Source organism: Neovison vison, chromosome 5, assembly GCF_020171115.1.
Source record: "Neovison vison isolate M4711 chromosome 5, ASM_NN_V1, whole genome shotgun sequence".
In the NCBI taxonomy this organism is placed as follows: Eukaryota; Metazoa; Chordata; class Mammalia; order Carnivora; family Mustelidae; genus Neogale; species Neogale vison.
The window spans coordinates 15,664,430-15,676,453 of NC_058095.1; the positions used below are offsets into that span (position 1 = coordinate 15,664,430).

The following is a 12,024-nucleotide window of genomic DNA, read 5'->3' on the forward strand; positions in this document are numbered from 1 at the left end:
TGGCGGCGGGGGTGGGGTGGGGTGGGGTGTCTCTTTATGAAAGTCAATGGTATAGACCAGTGTGCATGATATTTATACATGTGACAGCCCATCTCTCTCCAAAAAGCATCTTGTGGCAAAAATGGAGACCAAGGTTTATTGTTGATCCTGCTCTTACCCAGCCCCATCTGGCAGCCATATCTTCAGGAGGGAGAGACAAATGGGTTAAGCAGCAATCTGATTCTGGCAGGTGGTACCTGAGTCCAAAAAACAAACAAACAACCCCGCACAAAAAACATCAAACCCAAAAAAGGTCACTGATCCTTGTTCTTTACTGTTGTTGAAGTTTACAATTCTAGTAAGCTCAAAACTGTCCTGAACATGGGCAGGACTTTGCTGCTCTTAGAGTTTTTCTAGATAAGAGAAAGTTTAGCCTACTTTGTGATACGGCCAGCATTCCGTGTAGAACATGCTAACTTTATGGTTCTTAAATACACAAAGGGGGCCTCCCTATCCAGAATGCTGTTTATATGAACTACCCTCAATTTTCTAAGGCTGTTTTTGTGTTTGAGGCACAATGTGGGTGTGGAGTTTGGAGACTTTGAAAGTACACATTTGCACCCACAGTCCCTTGGTCATCCTTCCCATGTTGATACTGTTTGAATGTCAAGGATCACCATCTTGATCACGGTCCTTCATACTCTCATGAAAACACATTCATTTTGAATGTCAAAAACACACGGTCTTTTCTCTGGCACTAGCTTGACATTATTCTTTTCCTCTTCCCTCTTATTCCCAGCAGGTTGTACCCTGGTCTACACCATGTAGGAAGATCTGCTCAGCCCAGTTTACCATCACATGACATGTGGCAAAATGGGTTTAGTGTCTCCGTCAATCAGAATTCAGTAGCACACAGTGGGGGAGGGAAGGAGGTGGCATACCAGTAGAGAATCAGTTTCCTGGGTCTTGGAAATGAGCCATCAGGCAAGAGATGGAAGATAAGTTGGTCTCTTCCATCTCTGACTACTTCAGTCTCCTTTGCTCTACTAATCATCTCTTTTCACTGTCACCTTGCCATTCCAGACTCGACATTGTTAGGTCTCATATAAAAAAATCTCGTCATTCTTACATCCCTGAGGAAATGCATTCCACTCCCAACCTTTGGGTCTCCATCTGCCAGGCCTAACTAGAACCATTATAGCATCACTAAGCCACTACTCCAGTGCCCAGTGCCACTGCATTCTCTGACAGAAGTTCCTTCTCTTCCTCATGTGATTCCTTCTCTGAGAGAGAAAGAGATTTTTCCTTTACGGAAGAGAGAAAGAGAAAGAAAGAGATTCTGTCTTTTGAGAGAGCCTAGCCCAGGGCAAGGTAATATCTCTATTAGGCCAGAAGAGCAAGTTGGGATTTTTTGGAAAACATTAAGTACAAATATAATAATGCTCTAGAAAATGTTAATTTTGACAATAACCTCTTTTAGGTCACATGGCTTCATTAGGACTTTCTCACCAAATTACAAGTAGAGAAAAAATCCTCACATGTTACCACATAGCTTGATTTTTTAAGTTTTTTCTAGTTCATTTTTTTTTAAAACATTTTAGACTTGGATTTTGAAAGACAGAGCTGCTTTTCTTCCCTCAAAGGAATAGCAGTGTGCTGTTGCCTCCACCTCCATGTGACATTTCAACTTAGGAACATATGGGGAAAGGAATGAAAATTGTAATTACTATTCGAAATTACAAGAGGAAAAGACTTTTAAAATCAACTTTAAATCAAAATAATTTAATTATTATTGTTTGATAATCTCTAAACATTGTAAATGTTTTCCATTTACTGTGTGAAAAAGAAATCGTACCATGTTTTCTTAAGACTAGATACATTTCTACTGACTACTGATGTTCATAAATTATATAGCTTTTGAAAGAAACCAAGAGTCCAATGAAGGAACTGATCCACTTTCTCTGCTCCCATTTCTTGGGATTAGGTGACAATCCAATAGAATGTTTCATTGGGGATTTGGTTTTGCTTTCAACAATATGTAGTTAATATTCAGTAGTTAGCTAGTTTAATGGCTGAACATGAATGAACAACTAATTGCAAAAGCCAACACTTGCATGGCACTTACTGGATGCTTGGCACTGTTCTAAGTGCTATCAACACATCTTAACTCATTCAATCCTCAAAGAACCATCAAAAGGTAGACCACTATTGTTCATGGATGAAAAAAATCTGAGAAGCAGAGAGATGAACTAAAACTAACCCTATATCACAAAATAACTCCATGAAAGGGCCAGGATTCACTCCCAGGAAGTCCTGAATACTATGCTTTAGTGCCAGAATTGAGTTACTATGACTTGTCCCATCAAGGATCCTCTTCCCTGGATAATGAGTTTCCATAGAAGAGGATAGAGGAAAATGGCAGATCATAAGAGGACGTGAATAAAGGCACAGAAAGTTGAAATGATTTACTTATGATGACTCAGAGAAGCAAGCAGATTCATAAGTATTATAGTTCCTGCCATTGTGACTTTAGTTTCCTGCTGACAAAACACCCTCTTTCAGCTGCCATTTCTGGACTCTTTGGAATGATTACCAACCAGAAGTAAGTAAGTTTTATGGAACCAGGAACCAGAAAAGGATGTCTTCAGAATACAGGCACACAATTCCATTGTAATAGGCCCTGTCTAGGGGGCCAAACTTTTTTTACCTTTGGTGCTATTAAAGGCTTGAGGTATGAGTGGATGAAGGAACAATAAATATGGCTTAACACCCACCCAATAAAAAGTCTTGTCACCAACCCACTCCTCCCAGTTCACCACTGCCTACGGCAAGCAAAGAAACCTGCCCTGGCTGAGGGTGATGAACCCACCAGTAATGGTGGACACCATTACTGTTCCTGATACTGTCAACTGAGGGTATTGGTAGTCTGAGCCCAGAGCATCTTTCCTGTCTTTGCATTGGTTAGAAATAAAGGGCTGCGGGGGGCCAGTCGGTGAAGCATCTGCCATTGGCTCAGGCCCTCATCTCAAGGTCCAGGGGTTGAGCCCCGCATGGGGAGGGGGGACCCCCCCCTCCCTGCTCAGCAGGGAGTCTGCTTCTCCCTCTCCCCCTGCCAGTCTCCCCAGTTTGTGTGCTCTTGTGCTCTCTTTCTCCCTCTCTGAAATAAATAAGTAAAATCTTTTAAAAGAGGAGGGAAGGGGGTAGGGAGGGAGGGAGAGAGGGAGGGAGGGCTGAAGAACAGACCCTTGTATGAGCCGGATGGCAGGTGATTGTTTTGGGCAGTTTGTGGAAGAAATTCCATCATGAGTTCACTGTCTTAGGCATCATAATTAAAACCTACCCACATTTCCTTCTCTGAAAACAGCCTGTCTCATGCTCAGGTACAAACTAATGCTTCATCTTTGACATGTCACAATCATTTTCAAGGATTTCTATTAAATTCTCAAATCAAAAAGGAAAATGGAGAACCGATTCATTAAGTCCTTTCTTTTCCCTGTCCCTTATCTGATTTGTTTTCTGAAGCGACAGAGAGAAACAATAATTACTTGTTTGAAGGCTGTATCCAGACTCTAAATTACAAAACAGGGCTTATAATCTTAGAGGATAATGATCTGTCCACCTGTAGATTTATACAGAGTTCTTTGGAGAAGACTGACAAGTAGGGGACTTTTCTTAGAGTTCAGTTTGTCTTACGTTGAGCCCAATGATTCAAAGCTACTCAGAGTATTTTCCTGAGTCAGGAGCCTTGAAATGAAAATGCCACAACTGTCAGCGAGAACGGTGAGGGAGATCAATACACACTGCCACAGCTGGGGAGTGGAGAAGGGGCGTTAATATAGCACTCTTGCCTACAGAGGACCTTCCAATACTGGACTAATGTGCCTGTGGGAGAACTAAGCGGCGGGGCGGGGGCGGGGGAGACCTTGGGGTTTTGTATGTTGCAGTGTTTTACAAATCATACCACCAGGACCTATAACCACAAGGCGGGGTGGGGGGGCGCCTCGGTGGTTCAGTTGGTTGAGTGTCTGGCTCTTGGTTTTGGCTCAGGTCCGGATCTCATGGACCTGGCAGCAAACCCTGCCTGGGGCTATTGTCTCCTTCCTCCTCCACCCCTCCCTCCCAAAATAAATAAATCTTTTTAAAAAATCATAATGTAGGACTTAACTCCCCTCTCATGACCAGGCTTCCCATAGCCATTTTCACTGCTTTTATTATTTCTTTGGTGGGTGTAGTTGTGGCAAAGGATAAAACGATGAACGTCTGGATCATTTTTGTTGTGTTGGGAAGGCTGCTCTGACACTGCCAGAATCATGATTTGGCTGGGCATAAATTTATATTGACTTCTTTATAGAGAACTGACAAGTAGGGGACTTTCAAGATTAGTCTTAGACTGCACACAGTAATTCAGAATATTAAACTGAGGTCCCATCTTTTCAGTCTCAACACACTATGTAAATTTCCTTTTCATCGTTAAGTATATGATTACCGGAAGGAACATTTCTCCTTACTCACCGCCAAAGTGGTTCAAATAACAAAAGCAAGAAGTTTAAGGGCATTGATTGCTTCTCCTGCTTTCATATGTAGCCTTTAACATAAGCTGGTTGGGTTTCCGCAAGGGTCAGAAATGCTTTCTTTTCATAATGTTCTACAAGATAAACTCACAGAAGTGCCTTCTTTTTATAGTGTTCTGCAAAACAGACTCATTAACTTTGCTATTATTTCTAATTGATACTTCTAAATGGATACAGTCCATCAAAATCTCCCTGGTAAAAGGGCATATTAAGCGTGGCAGGATGCTCCAGTGTTCGTGCTGAAGGAGTCCATGCATTCAGCTCGTCTCTCCTCTGCATAGCAAAGATGACCTACTTGGCACTGATACTCAGACACCTTTCCTTTTTGGTAGAGTTCTGGTGAGGAGGATCCTGTAGCTGAACCAAGACCATCCACCAAGAGTTCTGCGGTTAAGTGTGATTCCAAACTTCCAGCAATTGACCAAACATCAGTCAAACAGAAACATAAAAGTACTATGACTCCAAGGAAAGTGGAGAAAGCAAGCCCCAGCAAACCCTCTTCAGGTGAGTGGCTGAGTTACTGAAACTCACAAAATCTAAAATCCCAGTATTATAGGTAATGACAACAGTCAGATTGGTGCTGTTGCTCCATTTAGTGTTCTCCCAGTGGGGACTTCAGGCTTTGGAGGGTCCAGTGATCTTATGCAAATGGTAAAATTCATTTCAGGATAGAATAGCAGGTCAAGGAGGTGTGAATTACGTAGAGTAACTGTTCTCACTGTCCATATTTTCTGACCAATCATTGGCTTTGTGTGGCACTTGCCTAGAATGGGCACTTTTTCATCTTCTTCACCCTTGGGGAGCCGGGGAGAATAAAAGGCATTTGGCCCCAGGTATCAAATTTTATGACTCAAGCAAGAGCATGAAGAGAAGCTTTCAAAAGCATCTGAATGCCATAATTTATAGCCAAGAAAGAGAGTAATAAAGTCCTCCAGTTCTGGGGTTGTCCTCTCTGGGAGAAAAGGGGCTTGATAAATCCTCCCTTTTGTGCGATTTGGTAAATAACTCACTCTTTAGCTGCCTTTGAAGCGGAGACCAGTCCTCTGCTTGAGGCAGGAGTGATTTAATAGTATCCAAAAAGAGGATAAATTCAAGTAAAAGCGTAGAGTCCCTCGGGCTCATCCCCATCAAAGCCAACATATGGAGGACAAACTTGATTCCTCTGGGAACGGACTTCGACTTCGTCGAAGTTGGGATAACTAGGCAGAAAGGTCTGCCTTCTGCTTACAGTAGAGTGGAAATGATCCAAATTAACTGCCGAGGAATTTGTAAATAGCATACAATTCATTTAAATACAAATCACAACTACTTTCTAATCCTAAATAGCTCTTGTCATGCAAACACCCGTCCAGTTAAGTCTTAATGCATTTTTAGAAAATGGCAGCTTTCCCTCAGATTAACCACCCACATTTTGTTGCTTTAATGAAGTTAAAAAAAAAAACCCAAACCAAATTGACTTCTGAAATGATGTCCTTTCAAGCAAAGCCTGAATTCTTTTTCCTTATTTAATCAGGGGAAAGTATCATCAATACTTAACAACTTCTCATTTTGAAAATTTTTAGTAGGAAGAAGGGTTTTAACTCAGCTGTTTAAGAATGGAATAGAGCAGATAAGATCATTCCCCAAATATTTCAAAATACTAACATTGTAATTTATTGAACTGGGGATGTTTTAAATAGAAAAAAAATTGAATTTAAGTTCAAATAATGCAATTTCATTCACTCAATGTAATTTCTAGCCTTCTTACCAAAACAGGGTAGCTATTTGCAGGGGCTGCTTTCTCATCTGTGGAGAAAAGTCATTAAGATGTACAGTTGAGGTCCACAAGATGATTTTGGTCTGTGTGATTAATACAGATGCTTCTCTGACTAAGCAAACTCCATATGGAACTTAACAACACTGACAAAAGGAAGAATTAATTCACTTTATATTCTATAAAACATCACGTTTGAAGAATTACTAGCCTGGAAAACACCAAGGTTTAGGCAGGAGAGCCAAGTTGGCAGAAAGATATCTATTTCATCAAATGAGGGAGGTTACTTGTAGGAAAAGCTTTTTAAAAAGCAGCGGCTTTATCGTCCTCTTAGGACCCTAGACCATGTCCAAGACCCACGCAGGCAGGAGCCGGACTGGGCCCCGGCTGTCTGGTAAGGCTAGCAGTCCTGGTGACTGATGCCAGTTGCCACAGAAGCCGAAGCAGTCGCGCAGCAAACTAACAGCATTCGCGAAGCTGGCCAAAAGCAAAGCGTTGGTGTGTTCAGATCCACTCATTTTACATGTGTAGATGCACCCTCAGAGTTCCTTAATTAGCACAGCGAAATGAGAGCCCAGAGACATGGTGAGAATTTAAGCAGAATCTTTTCAGGAAAAGTCTAGTTGAGTGGCGCTAGCAACTCAGGGCGGGGGTTGGGGGGGAATCAAATGAATACCCTGCTGTTGGAGAAAAAAGATGATTTGGGGCCTGAATTATCTTGACACACTGATTCAGTTCACTGGGGGAATTCACAGGTCAGGTTCCTGCTTTCCTTCACCTCTGTAGAGAAATATTTTCCTAAACCTTTCTGGGGGTGATCCAAAGTCGGCAGTGAATCACCAAACCTTCTTCCCATTTCAGAACTGGGGTTCTGTGCAGAACTGAAGCATCAAACCGAAAGAAATCCCTTTGCAACATCTATGTCATAGCCTAACCTTCCCCCACTGAGCTATGCTATTGTATCCTGAATACAATAATATAGCTGGGAAATGTGGCCTGCCTTACATGCAAATCTATGTAATGGTAACCCATGACATAAAGGAGGTTTTACTTATGTCCATGTGAACTACCATCTAGAACCCCTAAGAAGGCTACTTAAAATATAGGAACCAATGGTGCCCTCTACAAATATATTTATAACTGAGAAGGTGTCAGATTTTCACTGGTCTTCACACTCTATTAGAAAGAATTCATGCATTTTAAATTAAGTTTGTGTCTTCCACGGAACTGTTGCTAAGTGAGTTGGCCTGTGATTCTCCATACTATCTCCCTCCATGAGTGTTTGGCAAGTGCTTTAGAGTCAAAATGCATCTGGGCTCCATTTCTTATTTGCTGTGTGGCCTTTGGGCAAGTGACTTCCCTGTGCCTCAGCTTCCTCATCTGTAAAGTAGGGGGTGAAAACAGATCCTACCTGCTGGGACTGTTGTAAAGATTCAATGATAAAACATATGCTCAGCCATTAGAATGGTTCCTGATACCATAAGCACTTGGTAAATCATAGCATTATGATCTCTAGAATGTGAGAGTTGTATTCACTAGAGAATGAACTAGAAAACCTTGCTTCCTTTGTCTTAATGTTGTCCCCCGCCTTCCCTCAATCTTATTTCCCTTTACCAAAAATCAGAGTTGTATTCTTTAAATCCTGATATAAATGTAGGTACACTTTGGCTACACCCTGAATTTACAAAGCAAAACACAAAAGGGGAAAAAATGAATAATCAGAAAGCATTCACCAAGCCAGAGATTTGCTTTATCTCCAAAAAGACATGGAAAATTCAGGCAGTGAGTAAAGACCCAGCTGTGTCTGATGTGCAGTGGATTCAGAAACCCTATTTCATGAGCAAGGTGAACACTGATACAAGGTGGAAGAGAAGCCTAACAGAGTTACGTATTTCTACTTCAGAATTCTGTTTGGGTCTGTGAGAAGCAGAGCAGTCTGCAGGCCCAGCGAATGCTGGGGGACAGAAAAGTGCAGGGAGCTACGGTGGCCTCCAACTCCTGGACTCCTGCCTGTATCCTAGACCCCATCCAGCCCTAGCCTGAGTTGTGAAGGAGCCACCTCTCCTTTCCAGGACGCATAGAGGCATCCAAAGGCCATTGTGCGGTGGGGTTCTGGCGCCTGGAGTCCTGCAGACCTCTCTGCCTCAGTTCCAGGCACACGGGAAATGAGTGTGCCCTCTCCTGTCACCTAGAGCTTGGGCACCGTCTCCTAGTTATGTGCCAGGAAAACGGATCTGGATGGAGTCCTGGAGCCTGCTTCCAAAACCTTGCCCTTTAAAACAAAGCCAAGAGTTCTGAAATTATCCTCACTTATTACTGAGTCCAATGTTAGTCATTACCAGATTCACATTTGTAGGAGTAGCAAAACCTATTCAGCTTAATAATGGCTTATCATGAAGATGTGTTCTTGTAAAGCTGAGAAAGAGCAGTGAATTTAGATTTAAAAAGAAAAATATCTAACATAACTTTTGTCTCTTTTGAGTTGTGAAATATTTATTTGTAGGGCAGCCTGGAAGAGAAATTTGAGGCAAATCTCAAATCTTCATAACTTACCTTGCAAATAAATCCTGATGAAGATTTTCTCAAAAGGCCAAGATTAATGAATTTCCAGGCAGGTCCACTGGTGCCCAACAATTTTCCAGGCCATCTGCCCAAGTTAGAAAAAAACCAAATAAGTGAGTGCTCCCACTTTTATAGAGAGAATCAATTCCCAGTCGTTTATGGTAATGCTTCTGAGACAGTGGGGCTCAGGGACGTCACAGAGTCCAGAATTTGAAGTCCTGGCTCAGAATCCTCCTGGCCTACTACTTTATAGTCCTGTGAATGTGAGCTGGCAACTTCTTTGAACTCAGTTTCCTCATCAGTAAAATCGAGTTTATTACCTACCTCACCAGGTAGACAGGAAGATTAAAATCTAGGGGAGAGCCTAAGCCTTAGGTAAAGGTCAGTCCCCAGTCCTCCCTCTGCTTATCAAGCCTACTCCCACCACCACCTGCTGCTCCAGGGTTGGCATCTTCTTATGAGCCGCTCAACCAAAGCCATTTTAATATGAGATGTAAGAGAGGTTTTAACTTCACTATAAAAAATTTTAGGCTGGTTGGTTCAATCAGAAGAGCATGCAACTCTTGATCTTGGGGTCATGAGTTCAAGCTCCACACTGGATATAGAGATCATATAAGTAAGTAAATAAATAAACTTAAAAAAAAAAAAAAACTATTTGATTATCAGTGAGGTCATGTACTTCTCCAGTACCTCTGGGATGTTACAAATCCATCCAATCAACCCTGCTGTCCCAAGGAGAAAGATACCAGGATGCTTTAATTTCCTCATCCATCACCCATTCATTCTGCACTTGAACATTCTGCTCACTGCATGCTTACCTGTCAGGTGCTGCATGGGTGCCGGGGCCACAGAAAAAATAAAACAAACAGAACCGGTCCTCCAGGGGCTCACAGCTTAGTGGGAGGGCAGGACACCAACATGTCCCTACAAAGGTAAGTTGCACGAGCTTGTGGTCAGGGACAAGTGGGGTGTAATTCCTAAAGGACAGGAGATGTAGCCAGCGGGGAAGGCAAGAATGATGTGCCCCAGAGGAGGTATGGAGTATGCAAAGGCATGGAAGAGAGAGACAAAAAAGAGGGGGAAAGACAGACACATGTCGAAGAATGGCAAGTAGTCTAGGGCCTTGGGCCTTGAAGCATCCCCAGACTATAGCAGAGGCATCACCAGAGAGCTTGTTAGGAATGCAGAACCTCAGGTCCCAGCCAAATTTACTGAACCTGAACTTGCCTTTAATAAGATCTCTGCAATGTCTGTAGGCACATTTGAGTTTGAGAAACTCTGCTTTAGGAAGTGTAGACTATAAAGCAGACACCCTGTAGGTAGGCAAAGACCAGGTCCCCAAGGGCCCTGAATGTCCCAGAATCAGCCAGAGAGGGGGGGATCTAAGTGGGAAGCCATGCAATTCAACTGGCATTTTTAAAAGCAGACCAACATGGAAAGGTGGCTGCTGGAGGGTGAGGGCAGTCTGACAGAGGCTGAGGCACCAGACAAACTGTAGGTACAGTACACCCAGAAGGAAACAAGGGCCGAGCCTGGATTAAAAGCAGAGGGGTTTGGGTCAGGGGGCGGGGGGTGGGGTGGGGGGAGAAGGACTGGGCTTGAGAATGTTCAAGGAAGTACACCTGGCAGAACTTGGTGACCCTTGGGTGTGAGGATAAGGAAAAAAGAGGAACAAAAGAGAAGCTGGAGTTCTGGCCCAGGAAACTAGGCCAGTGAAGGACGCCTTTGCTGAGGCTAAGAAAGCAAAAAGAGAGTGGACCCCCTTCCGTGAGTGTTGAGTTTGAGGGGCAGGCAGGCTGGCCAGAAAGAAACACCAGGAAGCACCTGATGATCCAGGTCTGTGGCTCAGCGGAGAGCTCCTGGCCGCCAGCAGGAATTCAAGGACTTGGAGTGCAAGGGGGCCGAAGAGTGTCTTCCTGAGACAGTGTATGGAGCAAGCGGAGATAATGTGGAGAAAGGACAGAAGGACAAGACAATCACAGAGAAACGATGTGGAAAGTAGGAGCCACTCCAGGAGCCTAGGGAGGCATTTGGAAATGAAGGAACAGATAATCGCATCAGATTCTACACAGGATACAAGTAAATAAGGACTGAGACACCGCCTCCTGCATGATACTGGAGGTAATGATTTTCAACTGGATGGTTCGTGGAATGATGACATTTTAGAATTGGAACTGATTTCAGCTGCACTCTTTCCCAAATTTTCCTGATAAGAATCAGCAGGGAGGTACATGATTTAAACACACATTCTGGGTTCCTATTCCTGACCCAGAGCATCAGAATCTCTCAGAATCTCCAACAAAGCCGCCTGCAAAACCACGTCTTTAACAAGCACTACAGGTACTGTCATCACAGAGGTTTGGATACCCATCTCAGAGCCTTGCTTCTAGAACTTTAAAGTTGATGAAGGATACCTGGGGACCCTGAGAAGCTGCAGGTTCTGATTAGGTAGGTTTGGGTGGGCCGAGATTCTGCATGTCTAAGGAGCTGAGCTGGCAGGGGACATCCATGCTGGTGGTCAAAGGACCACCCTTAGAGGAACAAGGCTAGAGAAGACACCTGTCTCATTTTGCAGATGAGGAAACAGGTTTCGAGAAGGTAAGCAGTTGATCCAAGGTGACCCAGCTGGTTCGTGGCAGAGCTGAGAAATCTGTCACTCACGAGGGGGTCCCTCTGGATCCTGACTCCATCAGGTGCCCACACTCAGCCTCCAGCAAGGCTGGCAGATTAAGTGTGAGGTTCGTGAGCAAATCATTAACTTCACTTGGACGCCTCCCACGCCCACCTGCTTCTTTCCTCCTTGGTCCCTCTCCCTTTCCACGATCCCACCAGGATCTCTCTGCTTCTTTCTCTTTTCCCAGGCCTCCTCTCTGCAGCAGAAAGGCCAGATTAGGGCATGACCGCCACCTCCTCCTGTGGACAGCTGGAGGACTGGTGGGGGGAGAGCCTTATCTAGGTGAGACCCTGCCAGCCACCGTATGTTGCTGCCAGCACAGCTAATTAGACTGGCTGTGGGAGAGGAGAAGGGACCCAGCGCTTCCACGCAGGAACATGGTGGGGAAAGAACTTTCTTGCGTCTGGCAGGGATGCCAGAGACTATTGGCTGGAACAGGGTGTGATGATGAGGCCATGTCCCTCAGTTAACTCTTCAGTGACTCT

The 12,024-nt window shown here is 43.9% G+C and overlaps 1 protein-coding gene across 1 annotated transcript in view; it reads left to right on the forward strand.

Moving 5' to 3' along the window:
* Positions 1-12,024, forward strand: part of MARCHF10 (membrane associated ring-CH-type finger 10) — a 76,867-nt gene that overhangs the window by 26,624 nt on the left and 38,219 nt on the right. The window contains exon 3 of the mRNA XM_044250370.1: positions 4,883-5,054. Coding sequence (XP_044106305.1) covers positions 4,883-5,054 — 172 coding nt within the window. The remainder of the gene's footprint in view (positions 1-4,882; positions 5,055-12,024) is intronic.